The sequence below is a fragment of the Myiozetetes cayanensis genome, unplaced genomic scaffold (genome assembly GCF_022539395.1).
Source record: "Myiozetetes cayanensis isolate MyiCay16 unplaced genomic scaffold, myiCay2020 scf21, whole genome shotgun sequence".
In the NCBI taxonomy this organism is placed as follows: domain Eukaryota; kingdom Metazoa; phylum Chordata; class Aves; order Passeriformes; family Tyrannidae; genus Myiozetetes; species Myiozetetes cayanensis.
The window spans coordinates 1,989,446-2,004,934 of NW_026087423.1; the positions used below are offsets into that span (position 1 = coordinate 1,989,446).

Here is a 15,489-nt window from a genome sequence, read left to right on the forward strand (position 1 = left end):
AGCAGCATTTCACACCACAGAATGCAACTCATGCAGTCTCTGGGATCTACTAAAAATCAGCAACTGTTGGAGAAGTTCACAGGTGAGACACATCCCCTTGTTTCACAGCATAAAGACCAGGTCCTCAGGCCATGAGTAAATAATTATTTCTGCAGTTTCAGCCCCAAATGACCCAAGAACTTGTGGTGTCCCAAGGGACTGGGTTGTTTTTTTCTCCTCAACATCACAGCCAGGAGGAAGAAGTGACTGAGGGCACCACAATTTTAGGGTTGCACAAGGATTTGGGATTTCAAGTGCCACGCAGGTATTTTGTGTTTCATGGTACTAATCCCCCCCCCCAAAAAAAAAATCTTATAAAAGCTGTGGGGAAGTGAAGGAAAGGGAAATATCAGGGTGAAATTCAAGTTGTGCAGACAGCCCGTGGTGTGATTAAATCTCAAAGAGGCTTTGAAGTCAGGCTACTTTCCTGTTAGTTGGTTACAATTTGGCATCAGGAACTGAGCAAACAGGTTCTCTCCAAAGGCTCTCACATGGATCACGATGCCAATTCCACTAACTGGCCCCATTTCCCTAAAATCCCAAGGCACCTTAATAAAAAGAAACCTTTCTGGGATAACACTGTAAAGCAGCAGGGTTTTCTGTGGAACAGAAGAGGGCTTCCCCCCCTTCAAAATCAAAACCACCGAGAGAAAAATGAAAATGGCATTTATTTTTATGGCTTTGCTTTTCATTTGAACGCTTCAAAAAGAAGCCAGCTCTGCACTGGATATCCATCTCCCTGGGAAAGGCTTGTAAAACCCTGGGCACTTGCTCAGCTACCTGTCAGCTGCCACACAGGAACAGGGATCTGGGCTGAGGAGAAATGTGGAAAATTATGTTTTCAAATGTGGAAAAAAACGTGTTAAAACGCTTTTTTTATGAGAGCAGGTTCAAGAGAAAAGCCAAAGTGAGAGGGAGAAAGAGAAATCAAGAGCAGCCCAAGCACAGGGAAAGGGGCAGCCCTTCCCCAGCCAACCCTTTTACCGTGCCATGAGGAAAAGCGATCGTGCCTGAGGGGGGAAAAAAAAGAGAGAGGGAAGGAATAACCTTAAACTAATCCACTTCAGAAACGCAACCCTGTTCTATTTCATGGGATGTGGCCCTTACCGATGGTTTATCTCTACCTCAAATGACAGAAACTTGAGCGTATCTGAAAGCTTCAGTCTCCTGGACAGCCTCAAAAAAAAATTAATCCTCGGGAATTCTTTCCTCTGCAACAACAGGAATTAATTTCCTTTTAACAGTCCTTGTTGCTAAAAGGCATTAGAAAGTCAAAGTTTTAAGCAATAACCACCTGTGGCTGTTTAACACCATGACACGCTCACACTGAACACGAAAAGCCCAATTTCCTTTCAATGCCTGTGCCATTCAGGGAATATTTGTGCCTGTTTTACCATCCCAAACAGACCCCGTCCGTCACTCCTGTCTTTACACGCTAACATTTCTTTCTCTGGAGTGTTTGTTACACAGAGAATGGTTTGGGTGGGATTTTTGTGAAGTTGCAAGATGTGCTTTGTACATAAATTAATGAGCAGCAGCCTGGACCCTGACCAGTGGCCACGGGAGAAGCTGGCAGTGAGTATCCACAATATTCTACTTCATTTCACTGGGTAATCAGCACTTCCCAATTAAGTTTGCTTTGATGGCTCATTCAGAGAGGAGGTTCATCATTCAGTGGGTGAAGAAAGGAAATAAAGAGGCTGAACAACCCCAAGCAGGGTGAGGTGTGAGTGTTTCATAAAGCTGCTTGAAAAGACAGGCAGTTTATAAACATGAATTATGGGCCGTGCCTGAGCACAGACTGGTGAACGCATCATCTGAAAGTATCCCAGAATAAAAATATGAACCCCATGTGGGGCTGGGGGAGAGGAAATCTGAGTCACTGAAGAATCTAGCCTCACATGAAAACACTGCAGACAAAAAGTCACTATTCCAATTTCTGTGGTTCCAGGCACACACACGAGTGTGAGGAACAGCTCTTGCCATGCCCTCAGCACTGCCAAGTTCTAAATATTGCAGCAAGACATTCACTTGCTTCTGAACACGCTCACTCGAATCAAAATATCTCTGCAATATTTATTTTAAATTTTGAGGCTTTGCTTCTGCCCGAGCCACAAATGTTTTATTTAACTCCACTCAACTGCAGCCATAAACCCAGCTCGTGGATTATCTCTCAATATTCAGCTTTGGAACTGTTTCCTGTAAGTAACTGGGGCTGCCACCCACTTTACCTGCATCAGGGTGGCTGTTCCTTGATTATTTCTGCTCATTTTAGGTGGTGTCAGAGAATCAAAGTGCCAGCAGCACTTACCTGAGCACACCTTCCCAACTCAGCCCTGCCCAGGTAGCGGAATATCTTCAGTGCCAGCTCATAGGGCAGCTGCACGTCGAAGAAAGGAACCTCATTGATTTCATTCTGAAAAGAAAAAAAGAGGAAATCATTTTCTTTCATGCACAGCTTGACAGCAGGAGAAGTTACCACGGCATGAAGCGTGTCCTCAGCGCCACCACAGCTCCATAAAAAAAAAGCCAGGAGTTATTCCACCTCTCCTCCCTTTAATGGAACATCAGCACAACCAGGTACCCAACCACTCCCTGCTCTGAGCCAGGTAAAGGAGGTTAAGTGGAGCTAAAAAGCAAATTGAGAAGAACTGTAAGGCTGATCTGAAAGGCAGAACACAAGCTCTAGTGAAATCCTTTATCTACTGTTGCAGTGCCAAAAAGACCCAATAGATAAGCACTCTGAAGAACATGCTCCTGTTATTAATTTCACTTACAGCATTTCAAACACAGAGGATGGGAAAAGGAACAAATATGTTGATGTAAAGCTGAATGGAAGATGATGTTACAGTTTCTTTCATTAGTGACATATTAATGTCTTTTTAATATGAAGTGTTCCTGCTTTTAACTGATCGAGTATCTCAAACAAAAATTTAAAAACAAATCCATCAGTTTACACTAACAGCTAAATGCAGCACATGGATTTTTTCCTGAATGTATTTAGTTCAACTGCATAATTATTAAATATTCTTCCTGCAGTTATCACAACAAAATTTGTCTTCTCTCTCCCACTGCCTGGATATTCCAGATTTTTATGCTATGCAATAGAAAAGGAGTAAACCCAGCCCGTTCTGACCATTTCTGTGTCACCCTTTTTGCTCTCCAGTGTTCTCTCCTGGTTTCTGCCCCTCCCCAGGTGCTCCTGAGCACCTCAGCACTCTCCATCCATCCCCATGCACAAAACCAGCTGCTCAGTTCAAACCACTCTCCACTGGTTGCCATCAGAAAGTCAGGAAGGTCCCAAATCGGGATCACCTCCTACCTCTTGGCACTTCCCTGTCTCTGATACCTTTATTTCTTTGTAGGTCTCTTCTAGAACTACGCCCTCTCCTTTAAACCTGGACCTTTCTCAGGACCAAAGTAGGAAAAAAAAGGCGATTCTGGGTTTATTTAAAGCAGAGTTACTCGGGGAAATCACAGTACAACGTGGCTGTGGGGAGGTTTTTAATGCAAAAGATATTCTACAGCAGGTCAGTGTTTACACAACACAAACACCTTAGGTCCTTTTAGCAACAAAACACCAATTTATGCAGACTGGAGCCTCACACTTGCTCTAATTTACTTAAACCGGGACAATTTCCCTGCCCAAGCAGCTCCTTTCCCCTTCCTTTCCCCCTGCCCGAGGACGGCTGGCTCCACTCCCCGCTGTGGCTCTGCAAGGAGATTGTCTGCCGTGGTGTGATTTAAATCCCATCCATTTCCAGAGGGCACACCGAAGGCAAAACACAAAGGGAACATGCAGACAGGCTCCAGGCTGGCCAGATGTGAATCCACCCGGATCCAGGAGCCATCCCGGAGCTGCTCAAACAAATCCGAGGAGCCATTGGGCAAGGATTATTAGCCCCGGGCTTCTGAGCTCAGGCACTCAGGCACGGCACCACCACGGATATGCCGCTTCCAAACTGGACTTGACTCACTTCCAACCAGCAGATCCTGCTCTGTCTGGATGGACAGAGGTGTCATCAGGACTGACTGACTGCAGACACCACAGGCAACACCTCCGGTGCTCTCAAGAAAAGATGGGGAAAATAAGAAAAAACAGATAAGAGAGATGATTTTTTTAAAAATAATCTGTAATATAATTTATACCCTCCTTCAAACAAACCCAGAATCGCCTCTTTTTTTTTTCTACATTTGTACTGCAAAGGCTCCATTAAATGAGAAGTGGTTGTAGAAGAGTCCTACAAAGAAACCAAGGTATCAGGGAGAGGAAAGTGCCAAGAGGCAGGAGGTGATCCCGGTTTGGGATCTTCCTCACTTTCTGAAGGCAAACAAGAGAAAATGACAGAGCACAAGCTCATACTCATTCCATTCTAATGCCATCCTAAAATAAGAGGCAGATCAAGGTCATCCCACATCCCCAAAACCCCAGCAGCTTGTCCTCAGCACAAGGAAGGAGGGATGTTAAGTCAGCACCAGCCTGTCTAAAAAGTCTGCTGGAATGAATCCAGAACTCAGATACAACCATCCCCTCTGAGACAGATGCGGGCTCCCGTGTGCTAATGGAGCACTAATTCTGTAAATGGATTAATTTGTGCCTTGCAGACAGAAATTTAATCTGTTCCTTTTAATTTTTTTTTAAAGCAAAGAGTAATTAGTCACAGGGAGGTGAGCGAGAAACAAGAAAATGGGTTTCCCCCCTAGTTTTCCTACACTGTAAATAAAACCTCCGTGGCATTCAGAAGATTTACCAAAATAACTTCTATCTGGTTCAGAGCTGTGCTTAAGACTATTGCCATATTAACTCCTTTATTTAAAGAATTAAAGCTTGTTTTCTTATTACGCTGCCTTGTCACAAGGCAGGATATCCCCAATTACTGCACGGGCACCAAACAGCCCGAGTAACTCCCTCCTTATTCATAATTTTCCTGCACAAACAGCTCTTTTACACGTCCTTTAAGGTTTTTCAGAGCAAATATCAAATACTATTTCACAGAGTCATGGACTATGCAGAGTTGGAAGGGGATCACGGAGCCCAACCCCGGCCCTGCAGGGGACAAGGCGAGAATCCCCCCTGTGCCATTAAAGAGTCACAGAATACTCTGAGGTGGAAGGGACGCGCAAGGATGACATGAGAAGAGCAGATTTTAGAGGTTTAAAGTTGTGTAAGTGGGATGTGCTCGGAAACTAAGGTTAAAACAAGCACAGAGGAACGCGAAAGCAGCACCCCCCCTTCCTGGGCCGGGCACGGCCGAGCCGCTCTCTCCGCGCCGGGAACGGGCCCCACCACGGCCCCCTCCTCCCCCTGCCCGCCTCTGTGCCCGGGGCAGGACCCCCGGCCCCACACGGCCCTACCAGGTCTCGGATGAGCTGCCCCAGCAGATCGTCGCCATCGCCGGCTCCGTCCCCGGCGGGCTCCCCGGCGGGGCGGGCGGGCGCGGGGCCGCCTAAGGCCGGGGCGCCGCCGGCCAGCAGCCCGCGGGCCAGCGCCAGGTATCCGGGCTCGGCCGGGGGCTCATCCCGGGGCCGCTCCTCCCGCCGCGGCCGCTTCGCGCCCCCCGCCCGCTCCCGGGGCCGCTCCGGGGCCGCCTCAGCTCCGCCGGCTCCGCGGCCATGGCGGCGGGGCCGGCCCGGCGCGGAAACCGCGCCCCGCGCCCGCGCGTTCCGCACACACAACGTTCCGCCGGGGCGGGCCGGGCCGGGAGAGCGCCCAGGACGGGGCCGGGGATGGGGCCCTCATGGGGATGGGGTCGGGGATGGGGCCGGGGATGGGGCCGTCATGGGGATGGGGCCGTCATGGGGATGGGGCCGGCATGGGGTCGGTGCCGGCATTTCGTGGCCCCCACACGGGCACCGCGATGGTGGCCTGAGGGCCCGGCTCTGGAGAGCCGAGAGAGGCCGCGGCGAGGGCAGGGCCGGTCTGTGCCCTGCTGGGAGCCCTCAGCCCCCTCGGCCATGGCCAGGGCAGAGCCCAGTGGGAGCCCCGAGTCCCCTCAGCCCCCTCGGCCATGGCCGGGGTGAGGGCAGGTCCCGCTGAGAGCCCCGAGTCCCCTCAGCCCCCTCGGCCATGGCCGGGGTGAGGGCAGATTCCCCCGGGAGCCCCGAGTCCCCTCACAGCCGTGCCCAGCCCGTGCGGGGGGTCGCCCTTGGAAGTGGCTGCTCCGGGTGATGGATAAACCCCGCTTGGATCATTTTGTCCCTTCAGTTCGCCAAGTCTGAGCCAGAGCTGGCGGGCAGGGGTGGTCCCACCTCTACGGTGCCCGTCACACCCGGTGGAAAGGTGTGTTCTGCTGTTCTCCTGCTGCCTCCACAGCCCCAGAGCTGCCGCTGTCATGGCACTTTGGGGAGGACATGACATTGGCTCAGCATCTCTCCACCATCCACCCACCCTGGAGATCAAAGTGCTGAACCCAGCTGCTGAACCACAAATGTAGAGCTGCTGCTGCCGCTGCTGCTTCAGCCAGTCCTGCAGCCCAGGGGAGGGAGAGGCCACGGGTATTCATGTCTTCAGCACGACTTCTGTGGAGTCTTCAAGGAAATAAAACAGGTGAGTGACCTGTCTAAGTCAAACAGCTGGTCCTTGCTGGGCTCTGGTGAACAGGCTGAAACACAGCCCCTGCTCTGGGCAGCAGCAGAGGGTACCCTCACCCTTGTGTCCACCTCCATCTTCCTCAGTGGCCACTTGCTGGTTCTCCTCCTTGGAAGCTTCTTGTTGTCCGTGCAGTTTATAAAACCACAAACAGGTGGTTTGGATTCCAGGAAGAACCCAAACAACCTCATTTAGGGGAGGAGCTCCTGTGTGTAGTAACCATGCAAAAGAGTGATAGGTGAGAGGCTGGACCTGCCCCAGCACTCAGAACCCCCCTGTGCTGGGCTGATCCCCCAGCGTGGGCAGCAGGACAAGGGGGATTCTGCCCCTCTGCCCCCTCAGGTGAGACCCCCCTGCAGAGCTGCCCCAGCCCTGGGAACAGCACAGGGAGCACGTGGAGCTGCTGGAGAAAGTCCAGAGGAGGCCTCCCCTCAGAGAGAGGGAGCACCTCTCCTACTGGGAAAGGCTGAGAGAATTGGGATTGTCCAACCTTGAGAAGAGAACACTTTGGGGTGACCTAATTGTGGCCTTCCAGTAACTGAAGGGAGCCCACAAGAAAGATGAGGAGAGACTATTTACAAGGGCCTGGAGTGACAGGACAAGGGGGAATGGCTTCCCAATGCCAGATGGGATATTGGGAAGAAATTGTTTCCTGTGAGGGTGGCACAGGGAACCTGGCACAGGTTGCCCAGAGAAGCTGTGGCTGCCTGATCCCTGGAAGTGTCCAAGGCCAGGTTGGACAGAGCTGGGAGCAAAGTGGGCTCTTCCCATGACAGGGGGTGGAACAAGATGAGCTTTAAGGTCCCTTCCAACCCAAATCAATCTGTGATGCTATGACTTCTTTCCCTGTGAAACAATCACTTGGGCTCAGAGGAGGATCACCCTGGGGAGCACACACTGACCACAGTGAGCCCTGCCAGGGGAGGGATTGCAGAGCAGGAGCTGCCCCAGGATTGGGATGCAGGGCTGCTCCAAGGAGGGTGGGTTGGGAAGAAGGGGAGTCCCAGGAGGGTCTCTCTAGACCCCTTTGCAATACCAGGGTGATTTGCCAAGAGGGTGGCAGCAGCTTCCCTGCAAGGCAGGGGTAAAACAGGCCAGTTTGGGATGATTCCTGCCCCACAGAGCCCGTGCTGCCATCCCAGGGCTGGTGTGTGTGGGGGTCCTGCCCGGGGGTCCCAGCCCTGTGCACTGGCAGGGGCGAGGCTCTGCCCTGGCTCAGTGCTGGGGCTGCTCCTGCATTGGCCGCCCGAAATGTGATCCGAATCCGTAATGCTGTGGGTGATGAAATCGGCTCCGGCTCTGTGTAATCCCCTCACTGCCCCCCTGCATCTCCTCACTGTCCCCTCCTCCAGCCCCGCTGTCTCCTGCATCCTCCTGCTCTCCCTCCATCCCATACTCCATCCCACACAGGATGTCACCTGCATCCCCACGCTCTACCTTTATCCCACACTGTCACCTGCATCCCCACCCTGTCTTCTCAATCCCACACTGTCACCTCTATCCCTGTGCTGTCTTTCCATCCCCACAGTCCCCACACTGTCCCTTCCACCCCACACTGTCCCATCCAGCTCCCACAGCATTCCTGGATACCAAAACGTTCCACCACACAAGCACTGTTACCTCCACTCCCCCCATCCCCCAGTGTCCCTCCATCCCCGCACTGTCCCCTCCATCTCCACGCTGTCTCTCCATCCCCATGCTATCCCTGTGCTGTCCCACTGAATTCCCACACCATCCCTGGATACCAAAATGTATCCACTATAGTACTGTTCCCCCACTCTCTCCATGCCTCCCCGACAAGTATTGTCCTCCCAGGTCCCTCCATCCCCACACTGTGCCTCCATCCCCATGCTATTGCCCCATCCCTTTGCTGTCCCATCAAACTCCCACACCACCCCTGGATTCCAGAATGCCCCACCACACAAACACTGTCTCCCCCATACTCTCCATGTCCTCCCATTCTCCTCATGTCCCTCTGTCCCATTTTGTCACTGCACTGTCCCTCCATCTCCACCCTAACCCCCATCCCCACACTATCCCCCCATTCCTATGCTATCCCTCCATCCCCACACTGTCCCACCAGAATCCCACCCTCCCTGGATACCAGAACGCCCCACCGCACAGCCCCCTGTCCCCCGTGCCCCCATGTCCCACCAAACCCCCCCGGACACCAGACGGCCCCACCACCCAGCCCGTGTCCCCCACTCCCCCTGCCCGCGCCATCCGCCCCTCTCCGCCGGCCCGGCCCCGCCCCGCGGGGGCTGATGTAACCGCGGTCCCCCCCGTCCGCGGCCGGTCCCGCCCGGCGCGCACTCCGCGGGCTGTGAGCGAGCCGAGCACTGCCAGCCATGTGCCCGTGCGCGCTGCGCGGCCCCCCCGCGCCCTGCAGCCCCTGCGGGCCCGGCCGCGCCGCCCGGCCCGAGGCCGCTGCCCGCCGGGTCGCCGCCCGCCTGCGCCGCCTGGGCGATGAGCTGGAGCAGCGGCGCAAGGCGCGGGGCCGCGGGCCCTCGGCCGCCCGCCGCCTGGCCGCCGTGGCGGGGCTGCTCTGCGCGCTCACGCCCGCGGCCGCGCTGGCCTGGCTGATCCGCAGGAGGAGCCTCTAGGGAGAGCGGCGCCGCACGGAGCGGGGAGCAGGCGGGACGCGCAACAGGTGGGCAGGGGATGGGACGGGACGGGACGCGGCAGGGCTTGGTCCGGCTGGAAGGATCCAGCCCCGGGGCTCGGCTCGGCGGAGCGCGCTGTCCGCGGTACCCGCTGGGCTGCGCAGGGTGATGCGGGAGTGCACGGAGACACGGGCGGTACAGGCGCTGCCGACTCCCACCGACCCCGACCCCTCTGCCTCTCCTTCTCCCTCTCCCTGGGCTGCCGGTACCGGCACTGCCAGATCGCACTGACCCCGACCCCTTTCCCTCTTCCTCTCCTCCTCTCTCTCTCCCTTTCCCTCTCCTCCCCATCCCTGGGCTGCCGGCACCGGTGCTGCCAGGTCGCACTGACCTCTCTCCCTCTCCCCCTCCTGTGTCCCCTCTCCTCTCTCCCTTTATTCTTTCCCTTTCTCTCTCTCTCTCTCTCCATCTCCCTCTGCTTGTCCCTGTTTCTCTCCCTCTTCCCCTTTCCCAGGACACCCCAAACGTCCCCTTTCCCCGTCCCCAAACTTTCACGGTTCCCCCCCGCCGTGCCTCCCCTCCGCCCGGGCCGTCCATGCCCCCGAGGGGCAGTTTCAGCTCCCTGCCGGCAGCTCAGGGGGGTCGGAGCAGGTCCCGCATCGCCCCGACTGCCGGCCCCGGGGGCTGAGGGTGCCCTGCACACCCGTGCCTGCCGCGCCTCCAGCCCTCTCTTATCTGCGGAGGAGCTTTCCCCGTGTCCTGCCATTCCCCGGTGGGCTCTAGACCCACGGGTGCTGCGGGGAACCCACTGCTAAGGTGGCTGGGCAGTGGAATGTCCCCACAGGATCATCCAGCCCAGGACTGGCTGGCCAGTCTGGCTCTGTCTTTTGGATGATGCCTTACTGAACATACATAGGGTCACCTCAGGGATTTTGGATGCTCTGAAATCCTCTGGGTTGTGGATTTGTCCCCCGCAGAGCTGAGGAGCAAGGGCTCTTCTCTTGGCTGCTTTAAATTGCATCATAAACATCCCCGATGTCTGTGTGTGTTCAGGGAAGACTTAAAGTGCATGTGTAACTTTCAGCATGCACTCAGATCCCACTAGCTTGGATGGGATAGCAGAGAGTTTAAAAATAAGGTTTTCCAGCAGGTCTGTGTGTTTGCACTGTGTGTGTGTGGTTTGGGGGGGAGTCATTGTTGTCATCCCTCTGAGCCACAACTGCTGTGTCTGTGAGGATGTTCCACTGGTCACCTTTGGAAAGCTTTTTATGAAACAAAACCAGAACAAAACTGTTTGTTTTTTGATGAATCAAAGCCTCATTTTCCATGAAATCAGGCTCTGGATGGTGCCTGCAGAGCTGTGCCTAGCAAAGCCCTCGGGGGTGGTGTCAGTGGTGTGGGGCTGTGGTCAGGGGCAGAGTGAACACACCTCTCCCTTCCCATCAGTTTGGTTGTAGTGTTTGGGAACAAACCCACCCACCTGGCTTAGTGGCCTCTCCGACCTTGAAAAAAGTTGGAATCCAAGGGGAAGTGCAGTGATCTCCCTCACTTAGTGTCTCAAGTGCTCTTGTCCTTCTCATAATCTGGGGAATTTCCTCCCTGCCCAGGCTGGGACTTAATCCCAGGAGGAGGTGGCAGGTGAGAATGGCTGGCAGAATGAGCCCGTGGATCCGTGCACACACTCAGCCCAGACTCCCTGGCAATCCCACGAGGCCAAAGCTGTTTGGATTCCTGGTTTTTTGTGCAGGTTTCCATAGCCCTGTTGAGCAGACACTGTTCTTTCCCCCAATCTTTTCTGCTGTTGACTCTGACGCCCTCACCTCCGTTTCTGCACTTCAGGCGCACCAATAACCAGTTACTTATAAGTGGCTTTGATGAGGACGCTGTGGGAAAGCCAGGCATTATCCCGGGTGCCTCCAAGGCGAGCTCCCACTGTGGAAAAGCCAGGCATTATCCCAGTGCCTCCCAGGCTCCTCCGGCACGCGCCGTCCCGTGCTGAGCCGCCTCCAAACGCCCTGGGGGGCTTCGTGGCCACAAATACAAATGCGAGTCTGGAAGGGACATCCTGGTGTGTGATGGGAAGCAGTTTCAGGAATAAAGATGTGAGGATTAACAGGCTCCTCCTGGCAGTCTCCTGGTTGCCCCTGTGTGCAACCTGTCTGCTGTCACACTTCTGTGAGACACGAGTGACCAAGCTGCAGGTGAAAATACAGTGCAGCCCCGGAACGATTAACTACATCATCCACACCTCAGTTTCTGTTGTTTTGTTTTGTGTTTTTTTTGCCATTAGGAATCTTTTCATGCTGTAATTTGCTCCCACCAGTGGAGGTTTTCTGACAGTCTCAGAGCCTGACAGTGCAGAGAGCTGAGTTAGGCTTAGAGATGAGGTAAGACAACAGTCTCTCATTAACTGTGCAGAGTATTCCTAAACAAAATACGTATTTTTCTGCCACCCTCAGAGAACTCTGCACAGACAATAACATTATTCTGCAACAAGCTGGAAAGTCCAGGCTCTGAGCATGGGATTTCTTGGAATGGCTGGTAAGAAGAGAGTAACTCATACAGTTAATGAGGATGCTGCAGAGTCAGCATTTGTCTCGTGATCTGGCGGTTGCAGAAGGAATAGAGAAGTCAAAGGCCACTGTCAGCTGGGTTTGCTACCAGAGTTCCCCTCCTGCTTTTCCAGGCAGTAGCAGGATTTGTGTTGGCTGCTGTGAGCGTACAAACTGTTCCTGAGGCAGGAGGTTGGTGGCTGTTCCCTCAGGTCCGTGTGGCTTTCCACCCCAGCACAGCTCAGGGAATAATGCCGTGCTCCAGGGAAGCTGTCCTGCTCTCACAGCCCCGGGGGATGCCAGGCAGGGCAGGATTAGGGCCGCTGCACGTGACCAACTTGCATCTGCGGACCGAGCCTGGGGTTTGGGGCTGAATCCTCCACAACTGGCAGTTTCAGAATATGTAATCTGACATCACCTTGAATCTCCAACCACAGGGCATGAAGTGTAGTTGTCAGGTGCCAGTTTGGCACGCAGGGACACTTGTATCTCGCTCTGTTAGCTCAGGAGTGGCAGTGCACTGAAATCCAACCCCCCTCGTCCCTGCCAGCTCCACCAGCCTGGTCCCGTGCCCGCCGTGGTGCCAGGAGTTCCCCCCCCCGATTGCTGCGAGGTTCACGCAGAGCCCCTCTGTCCAGAGTGTCGGTGCAGTTAATTAGCTGCGTTAAAGCTGGGCTGGGAGCATTTCGGGAGGGGTCACGCTGAGCTGTGCAGGGGCACAGAGCAAACCCAGGGCCAGAGGCAGTGCAGCTCTGCAGGAGGACAGGCGTGTTTCTCTCACACAAAGAGCGAGGCACTGCTGTTGATCCTCCTGGATAACTGCAGGAGAAGGAGCTCTTCCCAGTGCCAAGCATCCTGCTCAGAGGTGCCGACAGTCGCTGCCACCCTCACTTCAAGGTCACGGTTCAATTGCTTAAGGAAAACCTTCTCTCGACAAACAGGCAGCAGACTTTTCACGAACAGCAGCCCAGAAAAGGCTCGTTCCACAGGTGGACTTTCTCGGTGGAAAGACTGGAGCCTCAGATGTATTTCCTTTTACTGCCCGGGTTCCCCGCTCTTCCCGTGCAAAGATCTCCCGAGTTCTGCCCTGGCAGTTCTCCTCTTCCTCCCTCTCCTGAACCGCCCCCCAATTGTTTGTCGGTGTTCCAAGTGCCCGTTCCGCCTCCCGCGGAGCTGCTAATGAAGTGTGAGTGTTCCCGGAGAGCGGCTGCTTGGGAATTTGACGGGGCTGCTGCCCAGCGCTTGTGTTCTCATTAACCTGCCGCTGTGCTAGCGGAGGGAGCGGGGGCGCCTCGGCCCGGCCCTGCCCCCAGCGAGCCCTCCGATCTATTTTTCCCTTTAAACGTATCAATAACTGTTATTTTGTTTATTAGCGGCGGGACGCGTGCCAAGAGAGCGGCCCGTGTAATCCATTTAAATGGAGCAGTGCCGCGCTGACACAGTAGCCGGGAGCACAACTCCTTTTTCCAGCCGCTCCGGGCGCCGTGAGCTCAGACTCTCCTACGGCTTTGCCTCCTCTCCCTGAATAAGGATTAGTCAAAGAAGGGCTGAGATGGGACCCCCCACCTGAGTCGTTTCGTGCCCGTCCCCCTCCGCATCCCCCGAGAGGAGCAGCCTGACTTTGCTCTTTGCAAACAGCAGCTTAGCGAGTTGTGGGATGAAACAGTGGGATTCAAGGCCGGAGAATTCCGAGTAATTGAGTAATTGTCTGTTAAAGCAGCGGGATGTGGCGGGGCTGCCCGAGGTGCTTTTGATTTGTCCTCTCACAACCTTATTGCTTAATAGGTGCAACGGCTGAGAGCCGCTTTCTGAGAGGTCTCGCTAAGTGTCCAGGCAGGGGGAAATACTTCACCGAAGGGAATGTTGGTTCCCAGGAAAAAATGTTTTTCTTATCACTTCAATCCATGATTTCAACAGGCAGTGAAGTTTTCACATAGGAACTCAGCTATAATTCTTGTCATTTTATAAGTAAATGAAAAGTGTTGATATTTGTGGACAGTCTTCCCCCCCCCCCCAAGTTTCAACATTTTAAGAGTGACACATAAAGTAATCAATTTTTCAGCAGCTCTCCAGAAGGGATGTGCTGGCTCCCTTTCCAACTCACTATCCACCCTGGAATTACAAATGGGATGTAGTTTGGCTTTCCACAGCCTGTTTCAGACCCAAACACCGAGTTTTGCTCTGTCTGCTGAGTGCCTATTGTGGGAAATTTGGAGTAACTCCACTGAAGTCAATTGGGTTGCCCTGGATTTACGGTGCTGTAAATGAGATCAGAATTTGGCTCCGAGTATATTCCATTAATGAGTCAGATACTGGCAGTGCAGCCAATATGCACCCAGAAATGGCTTTAACACAGCCCAGGATATTCAAAATTGGTTTATTGAGGGATGGGCTGAAGGCCAGGATTCTGGGGTCCTCTTTTATTCTTTCCATGAAAATTCACCTTCGTGCAAAGGCCAGCACGGGGCTGGTGCAAAACCTCAGAGCCAGTTGAGCTCCTAGGAAGGGGCTTGTGAGGTGCATAAACCTTGTGCTGAGCTCTCTGCCTGCCCCGGGGCAGATTTATCGCTGGGAGTTCAAGGTGTTCCGGGATTTATCAACTTTTCCAGGTTTTTATGGATTTTTCCATAGGTTAAGTGACAGGGGGAGGCAGTTGGTGAAATACTGGTGACACCGCGGATGATCTGTCGCCGGCCACGGGGGGCACAGCAGGACCAGGGTTCATGGGTGGCAACTGGAAGTGCTGCCACGGGAGGAATAATAAATGAGGCTTAGAGGGTTTTGCTTCAATCCTTTTTCTTCAGTCAACCCCGAACTCTTTATTGCAGTGGAACTGGAGTAAATGCCTCCCATCAGGGTGTAGGAACAGCATCGGGGACAGCATCAACAACATCCTCCTCTAGGTGTCCCGCTCCCAGCCCGGGTTGTGCCCTGCTCTCCCACCCCGAGGAGGGGAATTTTGGCATCTTGTGTGCAGAGTGCAGGGGCCCAAATCCCCTCCTGGTGGTGTTTGACAGGCTGTTCCCACTGGGGCTTCAGAACCCTCGGAACCAGAAAGCAAGGCTGGAAACTGAGGGAGGGAGAGCTTGGGGTTGCCATGTCCTGTGTGCACGGCTGGCACTAACTGGGGGAAAGCAGATGTGGTTCAGTCTTCTGTGGCAGAACCAGAGACTTTCCAGGGTGCTGGAATGGGCACTGGACAGGCTCCCCAGGGCTGACAGAGCTCAGGGAGTGTTTGGACAGGGTGGGATTGTTAGGCTGTCTGTGAAAGGCCAGGAGCTGGACTGGATGACCCTTGGGGGTTCCTTCCAACTCAGGATATTCTGGGATTCAGCTGGAGGCTCAGCTCAGCCCAGTCACTGTGTCCCAGTAACCTTCCCACTGGCATGACCAGGGAGGGAGGGGATTCCAGAGCTAAGGCCACTCAGGATCCGCCCCAGAGCTGTTTGCCAGCCCTAATTACACTCTGACTCCAGAGCTGCTGCAGTTGCACAGTCCGTGACTGCCCCTCCTCTCTCCCAGCCCGGTGAAATCACCTCATCCCGGGGAGGTGTCTCTCATTGTCACAGTCTGTGAACGATGGGACCTTCCCCAGCCAGGGCTGGTGCCATCAACAGCCAGGGATAAACGCTGGGAAATGGGGATTTCAGAGCAGATGCCCCTTGGGCTGCTCTGCTGCTAATTTGCACTTAGATGGGTGCCTTTC

General features: G+C 54.3%; 1 protein-coding gene across 1 annotated transcript in view; it reads right to left on the reverse strand.

Moving 5' to 3' along the window:
* Positions 1-5,751, reverse strand: part of FBXW8 (F-box and WD repeat domain containing 8) — a gene marked incomplete at its 5' end in the record, with an annotated part of 50,813 nt that extends 45,062 nt beyond the window's left edge. The window contains 4 exon segments of the mRNA XM_050318759.1: positions 2,351-2,455; positions 5,395-5,616; positions 5,619-5,679; positions 5,681-5,751. Of these exon segments, the coding sequence (XP_050174716.1) occupies positions 2,351-2,455; positions 5,395-5,616; positions 5,619-5,679; positions 5,681-5,751 (459 nt within the window).
* Positions 5,752-15,489: the final 9,738 nt, after the last annotated feature.